We start from the raw sequence: 25,695 nt of genomic DNA, 5'->3' as shown, positions 1-25,695 counted from the left end.
ACAGTAGGAGCGGTTCTATAACTATGTCCCAGAAGATGGGGCCGCAGATCGATCCTTGTGGACAGCCTTTTGTAATTCGTTTAATCACTTTCTGGTTGTCCATTTGCCAAACGATCGTTCTGTCTCTGCAGTAGTCCATGAAACTATTATACAGAGACTCCGGTACCTGCAGGTGTCTGAGCCTCTTGAACAAGGCCGGCCACCAGAGGTTGTCGAAGGCACCTGAGATGTCTATCATAATTGCAAGTGTGTATTTGGAGGGTGTGTCGTGTACTATTTGGAGTGCTCTGTTAATTGCGTCGTCTATAGATTTCCCTTCCCTGAAGCCATATTGGTGTGGTGTCAGTCCCCGTAGTGTTCGGTGTGCTTGTAGTCTTTTGCAGAGTAGTTTTTCTTGTACTTTACCGAGTGTATTGATAAGGCAAATTGGTCTGTATGACTTGGGGTCTGATGTTAAAGACTGCGATGGAGCTCCGTATGCCACGGCAAACTGGCTGACACTGACGGCGGCGGTGCACAAATGCTGCGCAGCTAGCGCCATTCGACGGCCAACACCGCGGTTCCTGGTGTGTCCGCTGTGCCGTGCGTGTGATCATTGCTTGTACAGCCCTCTCGCAGTGTCCGGAGCAAGTATGGTGGGTCTGACACACCGGTGTCAATGTGTTCTTTTTTCCATTTCCAGGAGTGTAGAAAGAAATTAATTGGACACAGAAATAAAATAGTTTGGTCTTATAGCGTATAGGCCTGCACCGAGGCTTTTTTATTTATAGCTCCCAATCTCTGCAACAATGAGTGAAGACACACTTAGAGGACGACGGACTGCGCGGGGAGTCCCCGGGCGCCGAGTCCGGTGACGCGGAAGGTGCAGCCGGCCATGGGTAGCTCGTCGGGGCGGTCCATGCCGATGGAGCCCGTCGTGACGAACAGCTCGTCGAGGCCGGCGCCGCCCCACGCCACCGACGTCACGTTCAGTGCTGGGATCTCCACACGCCGCAGCAGCCTGCCCGTGCGCGGGTCCACCTGGATCACCTGCAACACCGGCTATTACTGTTCGCCTACCCAGTGTTTATAAGCAGGTACTTGCCCCGCTTAAAAATGAAAAGATTCCAATTGAAAGAAGATATAATGGGAGTATGTTGATATGGTAAGCAGCGGTGGTTACTACATCAGCATCTTTACTCCGGTAGCCATCTGTTGGCGTGGCAGAAGGTATTTTTGTAGTACCATGAACCAGGTATACGTTACAGATAAATTTACAACTAGGGCAGCCACAACTGGGGTAGTCACACGTAACTGATTGGTCGATTCATACGCTACATTATACACTACTGGCCATTAAAATTGCTGCACCACGAAGGTGACATGCTACAGACGCGAAATTTAACCGACAGGAAGAAGATGCTGTGATATGCAAATGATTAGCTTTTCAGAGCATTCACACAAGGTTGGCGCTGGTGGTGACACCTACAACGTCCTGACGTGAGGAAAGTTTCCAACCGATTTCTCATACACAAACAGCAGTTGACCTGCGTTGCCTGGTGAAACGTTGTTGTGATGCCTCGTGTAAGGAGGATAAATGCGTACCATCACGTTTCCGTCTTCGATAAAGGTCGGGTTGTAGTCAATCGCGATTGCGGTTTATCATATCGCGGCGTTGCTGCTCGCGTTGGTCGAGAGCCAATGACTGTTAGCAGAATATGGAATCGGTGGGTTCAGGAGGGTAATACGGAACGCCGTGCTGGATCCCAACGGCCTCGTATCACTAGCAGTCGAGATGACAGGCATCTTATCCGCAAGGCCGTAAAGAATCATGCAGTCACATCCCTGAGTCACCAGATGGGGACGTTTGCAAGACAACAACCATCTGCACGAACAGTTCGACGACGTTTGCAACAGCATGGACTATCAGCTCGGAGACCATGGCTGCTGTTACCTTTGACGCTGCATGACAGACAACAGCGTCTGCGATGGTATACTCGACGACGAACCTGGGTGCACGAATGGCAAAACGTCACTTTTTCGGATGAATCCAGGTTCTGTTTACAGCATCATGATGGTCGCATCCGTGTTTGGCGACATCGCGGTGAACGCACATTGGAAGCGTGTATTCGTCATCGCCATACTGGCGTATCTCCCAGCGTGATGGTATGGGGTGTCGTTGGTTATAAGTCTCGGTCACCTCTTGTTCGCATTGACGGCACTTTGAACAGTGGCCGTTACATTTCAGATGTGTTACGACCCGTGGCTCTACCCTTCATTCGATCCCTGCGAAACCTTACATTTCAGCAGGATAATGCACGACCGCATGTTGCAGGTCCTGTACGGGCCTTTCTGGATACAGTAAATATTAGACTGCTGCCCTGGCAGGCACATTCTCCAGATCTCTCACCAATTGAAAACGTCTGGTCAATGGTGGCCGAGCACCTGGTTCGTCACAATGCGGCAGTCACTACTCTTGATGAACTGTGGTATCGTGTTGAAGCTGCATGGGCAGCTGTACCTGTACACGCCATCCAAGCTCTGTTTGACTCCATGCCCAGGCGTATCAAGGCCGTTATTACGGCCAGAGGTGGTTGTTCTGGGTACTGATTTCTCAGGATCTATGCACCCAAATTGCCTGAAAATATAATCACATGTCAGTTCTAGTATAATATATTTGTCCAATGAATACCTGTTTATTATCTGCATTTCTTCTTGGTGTAGCAATTTTAATGACCAGTAATGTATATACCGTGTATACTGGTGTTACAACTATTAGAATATAAAACTGAATGGGATGTCTAATAGTTAGCAGTAGCTGATTTTATTGAAGTCGATTAGAGACCCACACACAAATCACAATTAGTTCAATAAAAACAGCTCCTGTGGACCGCTGGACTTTTTATTCAGTTTTACACTGAAGCGCCAAATAAACTGGTATAGGCATGCGTATTCAAATACAGCGACATGCAAACAAGCAGAATACGGCGCTGCGGTCGGTAACTCCTATTTGTGATAACAAGTGTTTGGCACAGTTATTAGATCGGTTACTGCTGCTACAATGGTAAGTTTTCAAGATGTAAGTGACTTTGAACTTAGTGTTATAGGAGGCGAACGAGCGATGGGACACAGCATCTTCGAGGTAGCGATGAAGTGGGGATTTTCCCATATGACCATTTCACGACTGTACCGTGAATATCAGGAATCCAGTAAAACATGAAATCTCTGACATCACTGCTGCCGGAAAATGATCCTGCAAGAAAGAGACCAACGATGACTCAAGACAATCGTTCAACGTGACAGAAGTGCAACCCGTCCGCAGATTGCTGCAGATTTCAATACTGAGCCATCAACAAGTGTCAGCATGTGAAACATTCAACAAAACATCATCGATGCTTTCGGAACCGACGGCCCACTCGTGTACACTTGATAACTGCACGACACAAAGCTTTGCGCTTCGCCTAGACCCGTCAACACCGACATTGGAGTGTTGATGACTAGAAACATGGTGCCTGGTCGGACGAGTCTCGTTTCAAATTGTATCGAGCGGATGGACGTGTACGAGTATGGAGACAACCTCATGAATCCATGGACCCTGCATGTCATCAGGGGACTGTTCTAGCTTGTGGAGGCTCTGTAATGGTGTGGGGCGTGTTCAGTTGATGTGATATTGGACCCCCTGATACTTCTAGATACGACTATGACAGTTGACACGCACGTAAGCATCCTGTTCGATCACCTGCATTCATGTCCATTGTGCATTCCGACGGACTTGGGCAATTCCAGCAGGACAATACGACACCCCAAACGTCCAGAATCGCTACAGGGCGGCTCCAGGAGCACTATTATGAGTTTAAACACTTCTGCTGGCCACCAAACTCCCCAGACGTAACATTATTGAGCATATCTGGGATTCTTTGCAACTTGCTGTCCAGAAGATATCTCCACCCCCGTGTAATCTTACAGATTTGTGGACAGCCCTGCAGGATTCATGGTATCAGTTCCTTCTAGCGCTACTTCTGACACTAGTCGAGTCCATACCACATCGTATTGCGGCACTTCTGTGTGCTCGCGGGAAACCTACACGATATTAGGCAAGTGTACCAGTTTCTTTGGTTCTTCAGTGTATATTATGACAGTTTTAACTGCTGCATATATTCACCTGATATAATGCATCGATTGATCAATCATTTATGTGTAATGGGTACACTTTGATTTTCACATTCAAAGGTTTTTTTAACATCTGTGGTATTTGTGTTAGTGAACTTAGAGGCTTGTATGAAAAGATTACATAATAAATAGTCCATTAAAATCCGCAAAATCCAAAGGTAGTAATGGGAAAAAACTGAACGTAGTCAAAGTTAGCAAGGATAACAATATTTCAAGTACAGTCCAACTCTGACCACTCAGAAATAAAAAAAATTTGATCTAAAGTTTTCTTAAGTGCTTTATCGAGCCTCATAACAGAAAAATCCCACGCATGATACTTATATCAGTGTGGTCCATCATCAAAATTGTAAATAACTGTAATGAAAGGTACTAAGATGGAGTACCACATACATAGCTCCAAAATTAGCTGAGCAAAATACTTTCAATTTCATCCATCTTAACCTAAATCCTAGTTTCAAAACATCCATTGCAGATAGAACTAAAGTTATCTATTCTTCATTTATCCAGACAATATCTGGCACTTGTAGCCAAACAAACTTCACATTTGTTTCCGGAGACATTTGACATATTTTGTACCTGAATTACTACCTGAACCGTAACAGCTTACAATTTGAGAAACATTTGACAGACTTTTGTTTTTTTAGTAGGCGCATTAACAATTACAAATGAGCCTTCGTCTATATACCGATGGTTAACGTGTGTATTTCTTAGTTCCACACTGTGATTGGCGTCAGTATTGATACTGTTAAATAAGTTGTGTATCTGTGATCCTTGGGTAAGCATGACCAGTGCTCAAAATAGCTCCGAAACAGAGAAATCTTATACATGACCTGAGAAATCGCAATGTAGTTGGAAGATATATACATGTGATCTGTTTAGAGAATTAATCGAGTAACATACATAATTAGTTGGAAACACCGATTGCTTTGCAGTTAAATGACATCAGTGGATTTTGCACAACCTGAGTAATTGACTTTTTCGTATACAACTATAAGTTGCAACAGGTTTTCCAACTGTTGCGCAAGAAAATCGGCACTTCTTGGCGCCATTTAGCGTATATTGATGGAACTCTACCACTGAACAGTGTGTACTAAACTCCCAATTGCGATCCAGCAGAGAGCTTTTAAACTTCTGGTGTATGATAGCTAAAGGTAACCACGGCAGTCGAAGTACAGCCGGTTTATGGTTCTCTCAAATCACCCTCTTCTGTTCCATTAATGAATGGTCTGCAGAACGAAAGACTGTTGATAAGCTTCTGTCTGAACTTGGACCTCTCTTATTTTACCTTTGTATTTCCGTGAGATATACATAGTGCAAAGCAACACAGGATGTCCCATTTAACCTGACCACTCCAAATCGTTATGTTCAGAAGCGAAATAAAAAAATAGACTAACTTGTTTAGTTACCACGCGGACATCAACCAGCATGAATCCCTCCAGGGGGCTCACCAGTCTTAGGCGAGTTCTTGCTTCGCTATCAAGGTTCCCCAGCCTTTGAAGCATCTTTTCCCTTCCGTACTGCGTGTCTATCGTCTTGCTACTCTTTTTCCCCTCCTTTGGGAAGATGTCTGGGATGTTTTTGGAAATGTTCAAATGGTTCTGAGCGCTATGGGACTTAACATCTGAAGTCATCAGTCCCCTAGAACTACTTAAACCTAACTAACCTAAGAACATCACTCACATCCATGCTCGTGGCAGGATTCGAACCTGCGACCGTAGTGGTCGCGCGGTACCAGTGAAAGGCCTAGAGCCGCTGGGTTACAGCGGCCGGCTTTTGGAAATGTCTTCTGCATTTTCTGTAGCATGACCGTAGAACAGTCTTTCCACTGTTCTTTTCGTTCTTTTTTCTTTCTGCGTTCCATATTCTTCCTCTGCTTCGGCGTTTGAGGTTTATTTTTTTTTCTTCTTCCTTCCTGTGCGCTCCTGTAGGCCAACCACGCATTTGATGCGTAACAGGTGACTGGGTAACGCGTAATTCCCAGCCCCGAGTTTCATGTACTCCCTGGTACAGGTCAGGCCCAGGGAAGGGTCACTGTCTGAGCTCTTACCTTCACAAATTGCCAATTGGTCCCCCTGTCAGGCATTTGGGAGGTGTGACCTGAGGTGCGAAAAATCGTCTAAGTTGGGTGCACCCCCTGTGAGGAAGCTCCCAGTTGGAAGGAGTGCACCATTGGAGGCGCTGGCAATCGTGGGGATTTCCTCGCATTGAGCGTATCATAATATCCATAGTCTGTCCACTAAATGTAAACAGAATGAGGCTAATGATTCAAAGACCCACCGAGCTGCACCAAGGTTCCTCGTGGTTTCACGTTCTGAAGACGCACTGTCCTTTGCTACAGTAAATCCGTTTATTATTCAGAAAGGTGTTGATGCAACTGCCGGCCCTTTGAAATCCTGCTCTCGTCTACGCAATGGCATGTTGCTGGTTCTCAAGCACAACCACTGCTTGGAGCTTCTCTTCTCCACAGATATCCTATTTGTGCCGGGGTTCATTGAACACTGTATTCTTCACATGGTGTTATTTACACTAGACTGCTCGCTGGTCTGACTAAGGCAGACATACAAACGTTCCTCTCTGACCAGGGTGTCACTGTAGTCCATTGGGTGATAAAAAAGGTAGATGCCTCCTTAGTTCCCATACGCATTCTTTTTCCCACTTTTGATAGAGTTGTGCTTCCATCCAAGATAAAAGCAGGAAGTTATCACAGTCTGACTGTACATTCCAAACACGGTGTGCTGCTACCAGTGTCATTTTTACAACCACACTAGATTGTCGTGTCAGCACCTGGCCAAATGTGTAACCTGTGGTGAGGATGCTCACGAGGGCAATTGTCCGCCTCCTCCTCCCCATTATAACAATTGCAGTGGCGACTGTGCACCCTCCTCGCGAGATTGTCCCATGTATTTCGATGAATGAGCTGTGCACCAGATCTGGGTGAAGGAAACATTCCCTTGCGCAGTCGCTCGCAAGGTGTTGGCCAGTCGGAAACCCTGCATTCTACCATCTGGTTCTTACAGTACTGTTCTTGCTGCTTCTCGCTCCACGAAGGACATGGCACGCAGACATGCAACCTCAAATTCATCACCACTGTTGTAAAATGTCCCAGTGCCATCCTAGTATCCCTGTCTCCTCTTAGCATCCCTGACTCCTCTTCCAGCTGTGCAACAAGCCACCAAACTTTCGCCTCACAGGGCGAAGTCACCTCCTGCCCAAGCAGTAGGCCGAACAAGACCGAAGAAATACTCCCGCAAAGACTTCCTATGCCCCTCCAGCCAACAGACTTCTGAGTCTTCCTCTCGTAACCGGTAAGGCGTCGTCATCAGGATGCCAGCAGTCAACTCGGCGGTCTGTGTGCCTGCCGGCTCAGCGCCGCTCAGTGTGTGTCACAGGCGGCCAGCCGCGTGCTTCTCACCAGCATGGCTGAGATCGCGGCGACAACAAGTGCCCGCAATCTGGAGTCCAAATCTGCAACCCTCGCTTCGGGATGCCTCCGGTGTGTTAGAAGCCAGGACGGCTGCCTGTGGTAGCGAGCCATGGAGTGGCCCGCTGCTGGCTGGCTACGGACCCCGCGTCAGCGTCAGAGGGTTGAACCTGCGACCTGCTGTGGACTGGAACACTGGCCCCCCATCTCCTGCTGCGTGCAGCTGGTGGTGTGACACGCCCCACCGTCCAGGAGAGCTGCCACACTTGAATGCATCTCGTTAGAAAGCCGCACCTATTTATACATGGCAGTGCGCCTCTGTTTTGCCATACTCGCTGCTTCGCGTCACCTTCTCATACCACGCTAGGTTGGCCAGTGGGGCCCTTCTGCCTGTGATTTGCGACATGCAAAACCGCTTCGTATACTCTTTCAGCAATTTGACGGCCCTGTGGCCTCTATTCTACTTCGCAACTGTTGGTATGCGTAACTCACTGCAATCCGGCCCGCACCTGGCTGCAACTTGTGCTCCAAATATTGCACAAAACTAACTTTCCTTATCCTAAACGGTGGTGCCGCTACACTCAGTATATAACAGGCCAGCAACTGACATATTCTTGTATTTTCTATTTTTAAGACTGGGCAGGCTAGTGAATGTGGAGGATGGTGCTGTGTACTGTCCACACACAAAGGCAGTTGTTTGCAAGGGCGACCTCCGTGAAGCGATCTTCCACAGTTTCCATATTTTCGGTCAGCTATGCAGCAGAATGACATATGGCCAAAGCATAATAAGCATCAGAAATATCTCATGCACAGTGGGACGTAAGGTTTCACGTCACGCCTGCACACTACAACTTCAACTTTTTCTGGGAGGTCTTTTCCTGAAAATGCAAGATGGAAGTTTCTGTATCTATTTGGTCATATTTTGGACTGTACACGTCAGACAAAATGTGCGCCTTGCCATTCTATATTAGCTCGTAGCTCCTTGTCTGTCTGGAGTGTAAGGTCTCTGTGGAAGATAACACCTTGTGTCATATTCAAAGTTTTATGTTGAGTAATAGTCACTCGTGTATCACCCAGACTTCCACATGTCTGAAGCGCTTGGGATTATGCAGCAGAGGAAGCTTTAGCCAAGAGTGATGCAATGAGTACACTTCTCCAAATCTGTATTCCATTTGTTCCATGAAAAATAATGGTTTCGTCACAGTAAAAGTATTTATGTCTCTTATAGAACACACCAGGTATGAATATATTTTCTTCCCAGTCTCGTACCTTTCCTCGGGGTAGTCAGGGTAGGAAACGCAGTTGAAATATCTATGCCTTTCTGTTGAGATAGCCCACTCTCTCAAATAGTGCCAAGTGTGACACAGATTGAAATCCCTGTCTTACAATAATGTACACTTTCATAATCGGGCCTCCACGTGTTTTCTTTACTTAGACCTTTTAAGTATTACGGAGATTTAGACATCCCAGTACTTTCACGAGCAGTGCCTTACGCTGTTACCAGACTGTAGAGGGGAGATGTACCCACTGCTTGACAGCTTGAGTAGTGCATATACCGCGCCATATGCCGCTTGTAGTACGTCTGTGGTGTGAGGAGCTGCTTGCTACGTGCGACATTTAGATCAGAGCGTGGATGCCCCGCAGAAAGGGCGCCAAATAGTCAGAACTTTAACAATAAACATTAATAACAATAGCACACATTTTATACAGAAAATGTCAGGAAGCCCTTGATAAACAATTGACGGGGACGGAGTCCCTACAGAATACACGAGAAGGTACAAAATCGTACGAAGTTTGTAAGTAGGCTGTTTATATTTTCTTATTGGCAACGTTACGTAGCGCTCTGTATGAAAATCACTGGCTGTGCTGTGTGCAGCCTGTGGCTAGTTTGCATTGTTGTCTGCCATTGTAGTGTTGGGCAGCGGCAGCTGGATGTGAACAGCGCGTAGCGTTGCGCAGTTGGAGGTGAGCCGCCAGCAGTGGTGGATGTGGGGAGAGAGATGGCGGAGTTTTGTAATTTGTCATGAACTGCTGTATATATATTATGACTATTAAGGTAAATACATTGTTTGTTCTCTATTAATATCTTTCATTTGCTAACTATCCCTATCAGTAGTTAGTGCCTTCCGTAGATTGAATCTTTTATTTAGCTGGCAGTAGTAGCGCTCGCTGTATTGCAGTAGTTCGAGTAATGAAGATTTTTGTGAGGTAAGTGATTTCTGAAAGGTATAGTTTAATGTTACTCAGGGCCATTCTTTTGCAGGGATTTTTGATAGTCAGATTGCGTTGCGCTAAAAATATTGTGTGTCAGTTTAAGCACAGTCGTGTATAATTATTCAAAGGGGACGTTTCAAGTTACATTGCAGGTTTTGTAGTGCGCCAAGCACTTCACTCGCTTTTAGACGAGATTTTTTAGTAATATATTGATTATTCCTTGCTACTGTAGTGTTATCTTGAAGCTGTGAGAAAGGAGGACAGGCGCTCCAAGGCGCGGAAGTAGAGACGATGCTGAAGGCAGACGAATCTAGCAGAGATATTGTTACATGAAGTAAACTGTAAGGGAGAGGAGAGCCTTGCGAAAATGCAGACGCCCCCAGACGCGGTCCTAGGGCGCTTGTTACTCTTTAAGGGATTAACGTGTAACTCTACATGTTGTCTAGGCGTGGTGGTAGATTGCCACCGTAGAACTTTGTAACCAACAGGCACGCACTAGCGTATAAAGCCAGCTTGATACCAGCCCAGAGAACAGCAACGTCAGTAGCCTCACAAGGGTTAGAAAGAGAGCGAAAACGCCAAAGAACTGTTGACCTAGCAGTCCCTACTCCGGGGAGCCCGAGGGGTGGGGCTAAAGGACATATAACAGTAATGTTGCAAGCCTTATTTGACAGAGCAGTTACGTTTAGCTTTCACCTGAACAATGTTGATACCAAATACGGACTTAGTTAGTGCAACTGCGTTAACATCCACGCCTTAGGAGCAGTAGAGGGGACCTAACTAAACTGTGGTTGGCAGGCGCCTGTAAGAGACCTGCGGGATTGGCTGGGTGGGAAAAACAGTGCCCTCCATGTGAACCTTTGAAACCCCTAGATTCCGCATTTTGGCAGAGTTCTCAGTCAGAAGACCTGGGCGCCGAATCCGCGTCCGTCGACTCCAGCCTCGGTCCAGCTCCGCGTAAGTCTGCTCTCTCACTTTGGAGTGCGTCAGTGAACAGTGTCACATTCAGTATGTTTTGTTTTGCAACTAAGTTGTTGCTTAAGATGCCGCTAGTGTTTGCTACTGTGGTTACCATCCACTCCTGGGACTTCTGCACTGGCTTCTGTTGCAGCAGTGTTATTCATGCTTTTTCTAACCCTAGAACTAGCCTCCAGTGTATTCGTTAGTCCTGTCTGGAATAAACAACTATTTCAAAACCCTGTTTCTCCAAGAGTCTCCATAACGAGTTCCCTACAAAGTCTCACCACCTGCATTTCTAGTAAATGTCTGTACCATTGTTGGCTAAGATAGAAGAAAACAATCAAATGCCTTTACTGTGCATCGTCCTTCTGCCTTCTGCTCTGTACCGGTCTGGAGCGCAGACTGACCAGTTACCCCTTTTCTCCCTTTCGCACCTATGTCAGGACACGACAGATTTTCGTGCTGACTAAGAATGTAAAAACTTTTTTCCATTTTCGAATTAATTATGTTTATTAATATCAGAGGTGTATTACTGTAAACTTCTCATTGTACCAAACACTCTGTGATGTCATTTCATGTCTTCATTTAATAATGGTAGCTACCCGTAATCACATCAGAAGCCACACTTTATCAGTCTAAGCCTGATTGCAATACCGACTGCGAGGAGCATCATCAGAACAAACACTATTACGGAACAGGCTGGAGAGTGTCCACATCAGTGGTAGTCAACCTTTTTTAATCTACTGCCCACGTTTGTATCTCCGTTACTAGCAAAATTTTCTAACTGCACACTGGTTCCACAGTAATGGCGATTTAGGAAGTAGGGACGTAACTTCACTTTCTAAAATTTATGAAGGAGAATTACAGCAAGTTAAAGCACATAATAATTACTTACCAAACACTAATGTCAAAATTTTATGAAAACCTGATGAAAATCTTTTTAAAATCTCTGCCACATGCTGCCCACCATGAAAACTGTAATGCCGATTAGTGGGCGGTAGGGACCATTTTGACTACCACTAGTCTAGATGCTTACACACGAGGTTAATGCATGGCCAAACTGGCATCTTGCCACCTCCAGTGAAAAGCATTTACGTAGTGTGTCCGTACGGAACAAAAGTCATTAGTCACAGGTGATGCATCTGCTTTTGTGTAAGGATACTAGCCGTTATCTGCGGTAGTGCCCACTTACCAGTAGTTTTGTTATGATGAGCAGTGGTAAATAAGTAAGATATTGTAAGTGCAATGAAGTCAGCCACCGTATTATTGCACTTGGCCGTTATCGGAAACATGTGGTGACGTTACAGTAAACATTTACAGTGATGACTCTGGAAATCTATCGCACTGTCAATGCTTCCAGTCAGTTTTGCTTATACTATCAATCCCAATCAGGTGCTAACCCATGATAAGCCAGCCAAAGTTCTGTCTCTCCCTGGTGCACCGGATGCAACAATATAGGGTTGACTAATAGCTACACGTTATACAACACGTACGCCACTTCTTTTAATTTCTGAAGTAGCCTTTGGTTGTCATTGGGATTCAAACTATCTCCAACCAAATTTCATCGAAATGGTTCAGCGCTCTAGGCATGAAATGGTAACACAGTTACTTTCACGCTTGTAATATTAATATCGAAGTATGAATTAAACACTTTGAGAATTTTATGTGCATTGTATTCATTACGTTGAATAGTATTGCGTAGACTGTATCACACAATAAAAGCGTTTTTACAAAATAATGTTTAAAAATCAAAGAATAGTTTTTTCTAAGCGTAAATATGCTTCCGTAATTCTCGTTTTACTCTTCAATTCAATGAATATTCTGTACCACACGCTTTCTAAAGCAGCCTACGTCCTTCCTCGGCGTTCAGGCTATCTTCATAGCAAATTCCATCGAAATTGGTTAAGTGGTTTAATTGTGAAAACTTAACAGAATTAGTTATGCATTTACAATATGGAGGGAGTAAGTTCCGATCGGTCGCGAAATGGAAACCACAGTGGAAATCCGGTGAAGCTTCGGAGAGATGGGTTGGGCAGTGTCTGTAGTATGTCAGACGACCGTGTCACGTTTCACTTCGCAGTTCTGAACGGACAGTGAGAACGTAAAACTGCCCAGAAAATAGCGTCTCCTGCCAAGTGTGTTCCCAGTTTCCATGCAAACCCACATAACTGATGTATTTCCTGCTTCGTGACACTTCTCGGCCGCCCCCTGCTGGGACAACGAGGAAGTTCCTACAGCGTTTCCGACGGGAAGTGTTCGATCACCCACCATACAGTCCGGACTTGGTCCCCCTCTGGCGTTCATCTCTGCTGACATGAACCACTGGCTTTGAAGACAACGTTTTGGCACAGACAACGTGCTGCAGACCAGCATTTAGAATTGTAGGAAAGCGTAGGCGGCTGCCTTCTATAACGAAGGTATTGTAAAGTTGGTATAACGCTACGGAGGGGCGACTGTGTAGACAAGTTGCTGGAAGATGCAGTTAACGTGTTGCAAATAGAAAGTTTCCGATTTTCACTGTGGTTCCCATTTCGTGACCGTTCGAAACTTACTTTCTGGACGATCATGGTATCAGTATGGGTTAGGGACTAGGCATGAGAGGAATGTAATACTATGACGGATCACAGTTAACAGTGTCTCATGTCCTCATTCCACGACACACTGCAGAGAGGTTTCGAATTTGACCCAAGACATTTGCTCCACGTCCAGAGAACAGGAACTTCACGCCGTCACGTCTCCTCGCTTTGACAGTCTTATACTGTCAGCGAAAATTTGTTATACCAGAAGAGTTCCAACGAGCTACTTTCGAGTCTAGAGCCACCACACACACGTGTTTTGGTGACCTCGGCTACGAAAGTTAGTCTCTGACACAACAAAAATGAAAATACTACCTGCTTGCCGCCAAAGCACGCCACCCATAGGTTTCCGTCTGTATCAATAGTTTGTCCGTCTGGGAGTCCTTCCACGCCATTTTCTTTAAAGTTGAAAACGGTTCTTCTGTTGCCTGCAAAAGAAACGTTTAAGTCAGGACAAATCTCAATTTGAGAACACTAAAGTAACTTCAGTTAGGTATGTGGTTTACCTATTTTGCTCTCGGTAATATCAAAATCGAAGGCATCGATTTTTCCTGTGGCAGAATCTATATAGTACATGGTTTTGTTATCCGGACTCCACGCAAAACCGTTTGAAATGCTGATTTTTGTTACGTGCGTCTTAGTGCTTCTGTCCTTGGCAAGGTTGAATAATATTCCTTTCTCTGGAGTGATCTCATTATTTACTATTGGTCCCAACGTCCCTGAAACAAAAAAATCAACAATTTTAAATGTCTGTCGACAAATAACTTTCACTCTTTGGAGTTAGAGAAGACATCTTCAATTTTTTAAACGTGTATTAAGAATATTGCACTTTTTGAAGAAAATTTCACGTATTCGTACTTCATAGCACAATCCCTTGCTTTCTAGAAATTCTGTAATAAAACTGCGTCCTGCTCGCATTTTCAGTGAAAAATTGTGGTCAAAGATCGGCTATTTGGTAAGACGGTACTGAAATGTGCAACAAGTATAGATTTTCAATATGATATAATCTGCTTTCGAATGTAGTAGAACATGTATTGGACGGGTTTGGCCTGTCTCTTTGTTCCATCGGTTCACCTAAAGCCTGGTCTTTCTAAACATATTTTTGCATATCGGTGCTGCGGAACATTGCACGTCACTGATGTGATGGGTGACGCTTATGGTTGAAGGAAAGGTACCAAGTAGAAGTAAAAGTACTGGAAGACAACAGAGGGAGGGATTGACCTGAAAGGAGAGGCATGGAGCTGGTGTTTTTTACTTTGAGGGAAGGGTTATAAATGAAGAAGGGCGGGCAAAGCTAATAATGACCCCGAAACCGTAGTATGAAGTCACCCACGTGAGTACTGAAAGGAATCGCTAAATTTCAGCTACACGGATGGGCACTGTCTGACTTTGTAACGGATGGTAGTCTGCCGTAGTACCTGGTAAATCCCTGTCCCAATGTTGCTAATTCTCCAATGTTGCTAATTCTTCCTCCCACCCCCAGCATCTTGTTTTAATGTCCAGCTATGCAACTGCGCCTGGTGAACGCTGACCGGTCCGTCCGATTGTGGCCGGTGGTTCGGCGACGTATTCAGCATTCACGTTTTCGGGTATATCGCTTTTGTTGCACGCCAGTTTAACCTGACATACAATCCTGGAAATTGAAATAAGAACACGGTGTATTCATTGTCCCAGGAAGGGGAAACTTTATTGACACATTCCTGGGGTCAGATACATCACATGATCACACTGACAGAACCACAGGCACATAGACACAGGCAACAGAGCATGCACAATGTCGGCACTAGTACAGTGTATATCCACCTTTCGCAGCAATGCAGGCTGCTATTCTCCCATGGAGACGATCGTAGAGATGCTGATGTAGTCCTGTGGAACGGCTTGCCATGCCATTTCCACCTGGCGCCTCAGTTGGACCAGCGTTCGTGCTGGACGTGCAGACCGCGTGAGACGACGCTTCATCCAGTCCCAATCATGCTCAATGGGGGACAGATCCGGAGATCTTGCTGGCCAGGGTAGTTGACTTACACCTTCTAGAGCACGTTGGGTGGCACGGGATACATGCGGACGTGCATTGTCCTGTTGGAACAGCAAGTTCCCTTGCCGGTCTAGGAATGGTAGAACGATGGGTTCGATGACGGTTTGGATGTACCGTGCACTATTCAGTGTTCCCTCGACGATCACCAGTGGTGTACGGCCAGTGTAGGAGATCGCTCCCCACACCATGATGCCGGGTGTTGGCCCTGTGTGCCTCGGTCGTATGCAGTCCTGATTTTGGCGCTCACCTGCACGGCGCAAACACGCATACGACCATCATTGGCACCAAGGCAGAAGCGACTCTCATCGCTGAAGACGAAACGTCTCCATTCGTCCCTCCATTCACGCCTGTCGCGACACCACTGGAGGCGGGCTGCACGATGTTGGGGCGTGAGCGGAAGACGGCCTAACGGTGTGCGGGACCGTAGCCCAGCTTCATGGAGACGGTTGCGAATGGTCCTCACCGATACCCCAGGAGCAACAGTGTCCCTAATTTGCTGGGAAGTGGCGGTGCGGTCCCCTACGGCACTGCGTAGGATCCTACGGTCTTGCCGTGCATCCGTGCGTCGCTGCGGTCCGGTCCCAGGTCGACGGACACGTGCACCTTCCGCCGACCACTGGCGACAACATCGATGTACTGTGGAGACCTCACGCCCCATGTGTTGAGCAATTCGGCGGTACGTCCACCCGGCCTCTCGCATGCCCACTATGCGCCCTCGCTCAAAGTCCGTCAACTGCACATACGGTTCACGTCCACGCTGTCGCGGCATGCTACCAGTGTTAAAGACTGCGATGGAGCTCCGTATGCCACGGCAAACTGGCTGACACTGACGGCGGCGGTGCACAAATGCTGCGCAGCTAGCGCCATTCGACGGCCAACACCGCGGTTCCTGGTGTGTCCGCTGTGCCGTGCGTGTGATCATTGCTTGTACAGCCCTCTCGCAGTGTCCGGAGCAAGTATGGTGGGTCTGACACACCGGTGTCAATGTGTTCTTTTTTCCATTTCCAGGAGTGTATAAAACCGCTCAAAATAATCAGTTTCAGAAATGAACGATTTTGCTTTTTATTCCTATTGTTTCCTGTAATAAACGTAGAAATCGAACAAATATTGAACAATTTAGACCCTCAGGTTCAAGATAAACAGAATCAAAATGTTAAATTAAATAGGCAAATCAATGAACTTACTTCGTCAACTATTCGCTACTTTTCTCGAGACGTGATAGGTGGTCGAATACTACAAAAATAAATACATATTTCCGTATTGATTCTAATATTTTAAAACTCTGCTCAGAAGTCATGTAGTAATCGGAGATCATAACACTATTTGGGCTTTACGAGTAGTCAGTACTGAAAGGTGAACACTGAGGTTGAACAACTCTGCTTTTCGCGTTAATTTGTCCGTTTTCAAAGGCTACAAGCAGTTAAAGGCCTGTTATCTAGAGACAGGCAGCAGATCAGCTACGTTCTGTTTTTATTGTCTACTGTGAATGAATTGCTAAGTTTCTAATTTATTACTGTTACCATAATTTCCTTCCTTGTACATTGTTTCGTAGAAATGGAAGAAAAATTTTTGATGTTTTAGAACAAACGAAGCGTTGTACTTCATTGCTACGCCACTTCGTAAAAATATTTCTAGACTAGAGTTGGTGCCATTCTGCAATACGACGGATATCCGCAACCACACACAGAAACTACTGTATAGACCACCACGGAGCAAGCTTTGCACATTGCACGTAACGCGCGTACCTTAAGCCATGACGCACGCCAACAGGGACATCGCCTCAGAGAAGCTGCGCCCAGTCGTGTACCATGTCTTTGTTGCTCGTTTCTGACTGCATTCTTATTAAAACAGCGATGGTCGCTTTTCCCATTTTCTGTACAATGCAATATTTCAAACCAATGGAAATTATACGGCTAAAAATTACTCTTTTTTTTAAACAATGTTTAATTAAAAATGAAAGAATTTGAGCAGTGATACTATGGCTAATTGATATTTCGGTTTTTGAATTCGATTATTTCTAAAAAAATAAAAAGGACCTATTACAACAAAGACCAAACAAATACCGAAAATTCCGGTCGCTCAGAACGAAAATACAGGTAATGGTTTTAGCCGGTTGGTTTTTCCCATCCTTATTATTCAGTCGTGACCCTTAAGCCAACCTCTAACACACTTTGTGATCAAAAGTATCCGGGTACCTGGCTGAAAATGACTTATAAGTTAGTGGCGCCCTCCATCGGTAATGCTGGAATTCAATATGGTGTTGGCCGACCCTTAGCCCTGATGACAGCTTCCACTCTCGCAGACATACGTTCAATAAGGTGCTGGAAGTTCTTGGGAAATGGCAGCCCTTTCTTCACGGAGTGGTGCACCCTGATGTCGGTCGGTGAGGCCTGGCACGAAGTCGGCGTTCCAAAACATTCCAATTTTTCGAACCCCATTCTGCAATCGAATGGAGTCTTACAGGGTGACCCAATGAGCCCTTTGCTGTACATTCTTGCCACTGAAGAAGTACTCCGAATTGGAGAAAATGAAGAAGATGTGTATGTATATGCATACGCTGACGACATAGCCGTAGGATCAACAGATATACAGAAGCTGCAGAGAATCGTTGAGAAAATAGACAGATGGTGCAGTGAACACAAACTACACATAAACATAACAAAGACAGAAATGGTCATTTTCAGAAAAGGAGGCAAAACACCCAAGAATGCGGAAATCAGTATCAGAGGACAAAAAATAAAAATCTCATCAGACTTTAAATACCTAGGAGTGACGTTGCAACCAACAGCCAAATGCTTCACAAAACATACAACAGAACGCGCAGCCCAAGCAATAATAGCAATACAGGACATCAAAAACATCCGCCTACTCAGTCTAGAAACAGCCATGAAACTATTCAACACAAAAATCTTACCAATCCTGGCCTATGGGATGGAGGTTATATGGGACCACCTGACAGAAAAAAATCTAGAAACACTAGAAAAGGTAAAATCGACCTATCTAAAAAGAGCACTAGGTCTCTCAAAGACAACAAGATCTAGACTAGTGTACCTGCTGGCGAGAGAGACATTCCTAATTGAAGACATCAGACTTCAATATATGATGCCACACAGCAGGGCTTCCAGAAAGCAACTGAAGATCATGAAGGACAAACGAGAAAAAATATGGCCGGAGTTTTATGGCACCGAGGCAATGACGAACCGCTCATGGACAGCACCAAACTTCGAACAGCGACATGTCGTAACTAGACTTTCTATTCACGGCTTTCATCATCTAATCTGCAAAAACAAAACTTATAACGACCCAACCGCAACATGTGTATGTGAACTGTGTAACGAAGCCTGTGAACGATATCACATAGAACTGTGCAGTAAAAGAGTGAAATCGATAAATGAATATGCAAAAATGTAAAATGTAAATGTAAAATGTTAAGCAAAGTAACTGTGTATGGCTATTTGGCTGCATTTTATTAAATAAAAAAACATTCCAAAGGTGTTCTGCAGGATTCAGGTCAGCACTCTTTGCAAGCCAGTCCATTACAGGGATGTTACTGTCGTGTAACCAGTCCACCACAGGCTGTGCATTTTGAACAGGTGCTCGACTGTGTTGAAAGGTACAATCGCCATCCTCGAATTGCTCTTCAACAGTGGGAAGCAAGGAAGTGCTTAAATACGGCCGTTGTGGCCGAGCGGTTCTAACAAGGAAACATCCCCATCGCACCCCCCTCAGATTTAGTTATAAGTTGGCACAATGGATAGGCCTTGAAAAACTGAACACAGATCAATCGAGAAAACAGGAAGAAGTTGTGTGGAACTATGAAAAAATAAGCAAAATATACAAACTGGGTCGTCCATGCGTAACATAGGCAATATTAAGGGCAATGTAAGGCGAGGAGCGCTGTGGTGCCGTGGTTAGCGTGAACAGCTGCGGAACGAGAGGTCCTTGATTCAAATCTGCCCTCCACTGAAAATTTTGCTTTCTTTATTTTCGCAAAGTTATGATCTGTCCGTTCGTTCATTGACGTCTCTGTTCACTGTAATAAGTTTAGTGTCTGTGTTTTGCGACCGCACCACAAAACCGTGCGATTAGTTGACGAAAGGACATGCCTCTCCAATGGGAACAGAAAACATTTGATCGCAAGGTCATAGGTCAACCGATTCCTCCACAGGAAAACACATCTGATATTTTGTATACGACACTGGTGACAGCATGTGCGTCACATGACAGGAATATGTTGTCGACCCACCTAACTAGTACACTTGGCGAATGGGTGAAAAGTTTCTTCTACCTTGCCCGATTTAGGTTTTCTTGTGGATGTAATAGTCACTCCAAAAAAAGTGATGAAAACATAAGAGTTTTCACATAAACTGAAAATAAAAAGTTAAAATTTTTGGTCGAGGGAAGATTTGAACCAAGGACCTCTCGTTCCGCAGCTATTCACGCTGACCACGGGACCTCGGAACTCTTTGCCTCAAATTGCCCTTAATATTGCCTATCTTCCGCATGGACGACCCAGTTTGTATATTTTGCTTATTTTTTCACAGTTCCACACAACTTCTTCCTGTTTTCTCGATCGATCTGTGTTCAGTTTTTCAAGGCCTATCCACTGTGCCAACTTATAACTAAATTTGAGGGGGATGCGATAGGGATGTTCCCTTGTAAGCGCTTCAGTCCGGAACCGCGCTGCTGCTACGGTCGCAGGTTCGAATCCTGCCTCGGGCATGGATGTGTGTGATGTTCTTAGGTTAGTTTAGTTTAAGTAGTTCTAAGTCTAGGGGACTCATGACCTCAGATGTTAAGTCCCATAGTGCTTAGAGCCATTTGAACCATTTGTCTGTTGAAGCTTTTCAAAATTATCTTAAGTTAATCCGTCACACGAAAAGTTAACTTCGTTAGTTAAAGATTGACATTAAGAATCTTGTGTCCAGCTACAATTAAATCCCTCAAGCTTTATATGAACTTCGATACTTACTTCAATTGCTTCGAAATACTGTATGAAGAATCTGTCGAAGTGCGAGGTCAAAATACCTCGATACATGTTTCAGCTAAGAAATGACGTTTTAGTTACTGTTAAGTAATATATAGCCAAAACTACACCAATAACTTCTGAAATATTGTGCCTTGGCAAAATCCGATTCCAGGTTTGTAATTTGCTAACCACATGCAAGTTTCTGATGTACTACACACCAAACATATTCTGCACAACTTTTATTTTGGCATTTTTAGTGATTTTCGCTCTAGTATGTTTCAAGCCAAAGTCAAACCGATTAAATCAATAGGTGATAAACATCATTTATATGTGAATAGAACCTATGAGGATCCACGAATTTTATTGTTATGATCTATTGAATTTTGATTTAAACTGGTCTTCAGTGTCATTTGAAATGATGTAAATCTTAAATGATTCAAAAGACGTCGTGATGTACGTCTTGCTTGACAGCATAAGAATGACCTCACAAGCCACCATTATACAAATAACTGCATCCACCATTAACGGCAGTTACCACCAGTTAGTTACTTGCAGAGTGAGTGGTGCGACAGACGTTGGTTTGGTCTGGCTGCTTCAGATGGCACTGTGTATTTTCGTTCTAGTAATGGTATGGTGGCAACACTGATGGCAGCCATATTGTTATTCTCGTCGATATTTCACTGCAGTTACTCACTGGCCGACTTCTAGAAGATTCCAGAGTTATTAACTTTCTGTAACGACTGCGAAACGAAGTAGGGCGACATGATAGTGTTTACCTGACCACAGAGTGCCGGCAGCGTCCGCCTTGGCGTCGTTGATCTTGTTGTCCCGACTGCCGTCCTCGTCGTCCACCGTTGCGATCACCTCCAGAGCGGCTGGTTCACTACTCTCCCCATCCCACGTCATCAGCACCACATTACGACCCATGCTTATAACGAATTTGTCTGCCTTGCCTTTAACTGGAATAATGAAATGTACTCCCTCTGTAAAGGAAAAAATCAGTGTTTTAATCTTTCAGCGTGGTTTTCCTTCATCTTCAAGCAGTTAACATGCGGCTCATTACTAACTCTATTCAGCATTAACACTGTTTCAAGTCATTTGTGGTATTATTCTTTTTGCAGATGCATTTCAAAGAGAATTGTCTACATTTTTTGTTGGTGATGTACATTCAGAGTTCTCATAAAGATAAGTGTTTAATTGAGTAATAACAATTAACTAAGGCAATATCATAAATAAGTAAATTAATACCTACTGTAAGCTATCAATTAAATGTTTCACATTTTTAGCGTACTTTCTGGCAAAAGAAAACATTTAATAAGAGCGAATTTTGGACTAGGATTTGTTTACATTATAGTATACTGTAGTTTACGTGTTTATTTCAACGAAGAACAGTTTGTGGTGTTATAGTATTCTTACATGATATCCATTTGATTCTCTAGTAAGTAGCTGAAGTGAAAAGTTCTGAAATAAGTGACAAGTTTATATAAGGTAGACTCACTTCCTTGTTTACTTTTTGTTTCAACATGTAAACAATACAGCTTTAACTATTTCTGTTTCTCCAGAAGTTTTGAATTAGTATCCGAACTTTAGGCCTAAACTTTCTAGAAATTTAATTCAGTCATTAAGTAGTCTAGGAAGTAATTCTTATTTAACTTAGACTAAAACTAAAATTTGTTTGTCATGAGTGGGAAGTGTATGACTTACTGTAGGATTGTTAGTTCCAGGGTGTGGTGTGAGGGTTGTTGCAGTTCCTTTCATGTGGTTGACTGTAGTGGTATGGGAATGGAGAAATAAACAAGGCTCACAGGTTATGCAGAATTTGCTGTACAGATAGGAAGATAGTGGAACAGGAGGAGAAGATTGTTGCCCTTCAGGCCGAACTACATAAAGCAAAACAAGATCTTGAAAGGCTAAGGGGGAGAAGGGAAAAAGGGAAGTGGGGAGTGACAACAGGTTATAGAAGAAATAGGAATAAGACTCTCAGACATTGTTGTTGTCAATGTGGAAAACAGGTTTGATCTGTTGTCACAGTTGGAAGCTGATGGGCCACAAGTAGATGTAGGAATAGACAGGACATAAACTTTCAAAAAGTCGTTGAAAACTAAGAGGTCAGGAAAAGAGATGAAGACGAAGAAAATTTTGTTGTTAAGAAGTTCACATGGTAGAGGTGTTGCCCAGCTGTTGCAGCATGAATTAGGGTCAGATTACCAAGTCACAAGTTTTTTTAAAACTGTTGCAAGCCCAGGTTAGGTGGTAGAGGATGTAAGTTCACTTTGCTGACACTTCACAAAGGAAGACACCGTGGTGATAGTGGATGGAGTAGGCAACAGAATAGACAGGAACCCTAATTATTCAGTTGAGTGACCTGGTAAAGATAGCTTCAGCAATGAAACAATAATTTAGACATGGAAAAGCTGTTTGGATCAGGTATTGGGTCTCATATCGATGTGGTTCCTATTGACTATCAGCAGGTTGGATTACTCTAGGCATGGCCTTCACCACATCAGGAAAAGGAAGGGAAAACTGTCTGAGCTAATTGCAAATAACTTAAGGAGGGGTACTATCACAAGTGGTGAAGTACTAGTGGTTACAAGCGACAGAACAGCAGGTTTTTTGGGTAGGGATGGCAGAAACAAAAGATGTCCAGAAACAGGCTGAAAATGACATTCACATCGATAAAACAGGCAGCTAGAAATCAAATTTCAATGTACACAACCTCTGATTGAAACTAAAGATGCTTAAATATTGACTGCAAAATTAGGTTCATCCAGCTGCAACTCAGACAGTGCTCAAAATCAGTTATCCTTAGTGCATCAGAATATCTGAGGACTAAGGGGTAAGCTTCATGAGGTGCTTATTGTTCTGGAGAATTAGAGTTGAGCAAACCAGTTGATAAAGATTGCCTCTTTGAACATAAAATGACCACTGGTATAGATATGTTAAATGTCACAGGATTCAAGTTAGTTTCTTACTTCTGTAGAGAAAATATGGAGAAAGGAGTTGCCACATTTGTTAGAAAATTTTTTTCATTTTAAGAATATTGATATTAATATATTTTGCTCAGAGCAGCACTTAGAAGCTTGTGCAGCAGAAGCAGCATTTCATAAGTCCTTTATAATAGTAAGTATATATAAATCCCCTTTCAGGAAATTTTAACCTCTTCATAAAAAATCTGGAAGCTGAGTTGTCCCATCTCACAGTAAAAAACAAGGAAATGTTGGTTGCTGGTGATTTTAATGTGGATTTATCGAAAAGCTGTGTCAGTGAACAATTATTGCAATCAATAACACTGTCACTCAATTCAGTTCCTTCTGTGAACCTTCCAACTAGGATATGTAAGACTGCAATTGATAATATCTTTGCAGACAAATCTAGGGAAAAAGTCATATCACAAAACCAATAGTAAATGGACTACCTGATCATGATGTACAGCATCTTGTGTTAAATGTTGAAACTCGTCAGGATAAAAAATTTATTAAATCTGACTACAGGAAGGTAATAAGTCAGTTAAAAGTTGAGAAATTCAGGAAATTGCTCAGACATGAACTAGATAGATGTTTGCAATACTTCAGACTCAAATGAAAAATGCAAAGCATTCATTAGTAAATTTACTTCCACTTTTGAAATTTGTTTTTCCCTAAAAGTAACTCAAATCACACAAGTCAAAAAATAAACCATGGCTTACCCAAGGAATAAAGATATCATGTGGGACAAAAAGGGGACTGTATTTACTATCTAGGAACAGCTCTGATGTTAGCATCGTAATGCATTACAAAGAATACTGCAAAATATTGAAGCAGGTAATTCAGAAACTGAAGCAGCTTTATTATGTGAGAAAGGTAATTACATCTGGCAACAAAATAAAAACCGGGATATAGGGAAGACAGGTACAAGTGGGGCCAAAAAGGAAGAGGCACAGATAGTTCTAAAAAATAAATGAGACGTTGGTGGCAAATGCACGTACTGTTGCAAACCTCTTAAACATGTTTTTATTTCTGTTAGTGACAGCTTGTGGGGTTATCAGATTTAGTGAACAGTGCAATGGAGTATTTGAGACCAATCTTTAAAAATAACTGCACCAAAATGGAAATGACACTCATGTCTCCCAAAGAAGAGTAAAGAGATACCACAAAACTATTCACAAATTTCACTTTTGCTGCCATTTTCAAAAATATTTGAGAAGGTTGTGTTGAAGTCTCCTTAAGCATCTGACTGCAAATAATATATTGTCCAAGTCACAGTTTGGGTTTGTTAATGGTTCTGAAATAGAGGAAGCTATTAACATTACAGTGAGAATGTACTTGATTCATTAGATAATAAATTAGAGGCTACTGGAATTTTCTGTGATCTGTCAAAACCCTTTGAGCATGTCAACCACAGCATTCTCTTAAGTAAATTAGAATATTATATGTCATGGGCAATGCTGCAAATTGGTTTCAGTCTTATCTAACAGGAAACAGTCTCATTGCGAAATACCTGTGCAGTAAGCAGTCAGTCTTCATCTAATTGGGACTTAATTACATGTGTTTCTCAAGGTTCCATCTTGGGTCCATTGCTTTTTCTTGTGTACATTAATGACCTCTCGTTTGTGACATTGCCAGATGCTAAGCTTGTTTTGTTTGCAGATGATACAAACATTGGAATAAGTAGCAAGTCAAGTACAGATTTAGAAATGGCTGTTAATCAAATTTTCACTGACAATAAAGGTTTAGAGCTAATTCGCTGTCATTAAACTTTGAAAAGACCCACTATATACAGTTCAGAACCTGCAAGAGATTTCCTTTCAGCATGAAGACATAGAGATCGAAGAGGTTAACAGTGTTAAATTTCTTGGATTACAATTCAACAACAAATTCAGTTGGGAAGGGCATACCACATAATTGCTAGAGTGCCTAAACAAGTCTGCATTTCCAGTGAGAATGATGTCAGATGTTGAAGATATAAATATGAAAAAAACTTGAATGCTTTGCTTATTTTCATTCTGTTATGTCATATGGGATCATACTCTAGCGTAACTCATCAAACTAAGCATAAGGTTCCAGTGTGCAAAAGCGTGTAATAAAAATCATTTGTGTTACAGATTCAAGAACATCATGTAGAAACCTTTTCAAGGAACTTTGTATTCTAACCACTGAGTCTCAGTATATTTGTTCCTTATGAAATTTGTTGCAAGTGTTATATCTTTATTTCCAACCAATAGCACAATAAATAGCATTAATACTAGAAATAAGAACAATCTACATAAAGACCTAAAATCACTTACCTTGGTCCAAAATGGGGTCCAGTATTCAGGAACTCACGTTTTATCCTGACAAACTGCCAGCAACCACTAAAAATTTGGTTTCAGATAAAGCATTGTTTAAACAGTTTG

At 43.4% G+C, this 25,695-nt stretch overlaps 1 protein-coding gene across 2 annotated transcripts in view; it reads right to left on the bottom strand.

The window, feature by feature from the left end:
- Positions 1 to 776: 776 nt before the first annotated feature.
- The window catches only part of LOC126149883 (regucalcin-like), a 95,894-nt gene continuing 70,975 nt past the window's right edge, over positions 777 to 25,695 (bottom strand). For both annotated transcript variants that reach the window (XM_049915849.1, XM_049915840.1), the window contains exons 3-6: positions 21,101 to 21,307; positions 13,827 to 14,039; positions 13,636 to 13,748; positions 777 to 1,029 (exon numbers count right to left, since the gene is read on the bottom strand). In XM_049915849.1, coding sequence (XP_049771806.1) covers positions 805 to 1,029; positions 13,636 to 13,748; positions 13,827 to 14,039; positions 21,101 to 21,307 — 758 coding nt within the window. In that variant the 3' untranslated portion in view covers positions 777 to 804. The remainder of the gene's footprint in view (positions 1,030 to 13,635; positions 13,749 to 13,826; positions 14,040 to 21,100; positions 21,308 to 25,695) is intronic.

Source organism: Schistocerca cancellata, chromosome 1 (genome assembly GCF_023864275.1).
Source record: "Schistocerca cancellata isolate TAMUIC-IGC-003103 chromosome 1, iqSchCanc2.1, whole genome shotgun sequence".
Classification (NCBI taxonomy): Eukaryota; Metazoa; Arthropoda; class Insecta; order Orthoptera; family Acrididae; genus Schistocerca; species Schistocerca cancellata.
Note: the sequence above shows the minus strand (reverse complement) of the source record. Positions and strands in the feature narration are given on the sequence as shown.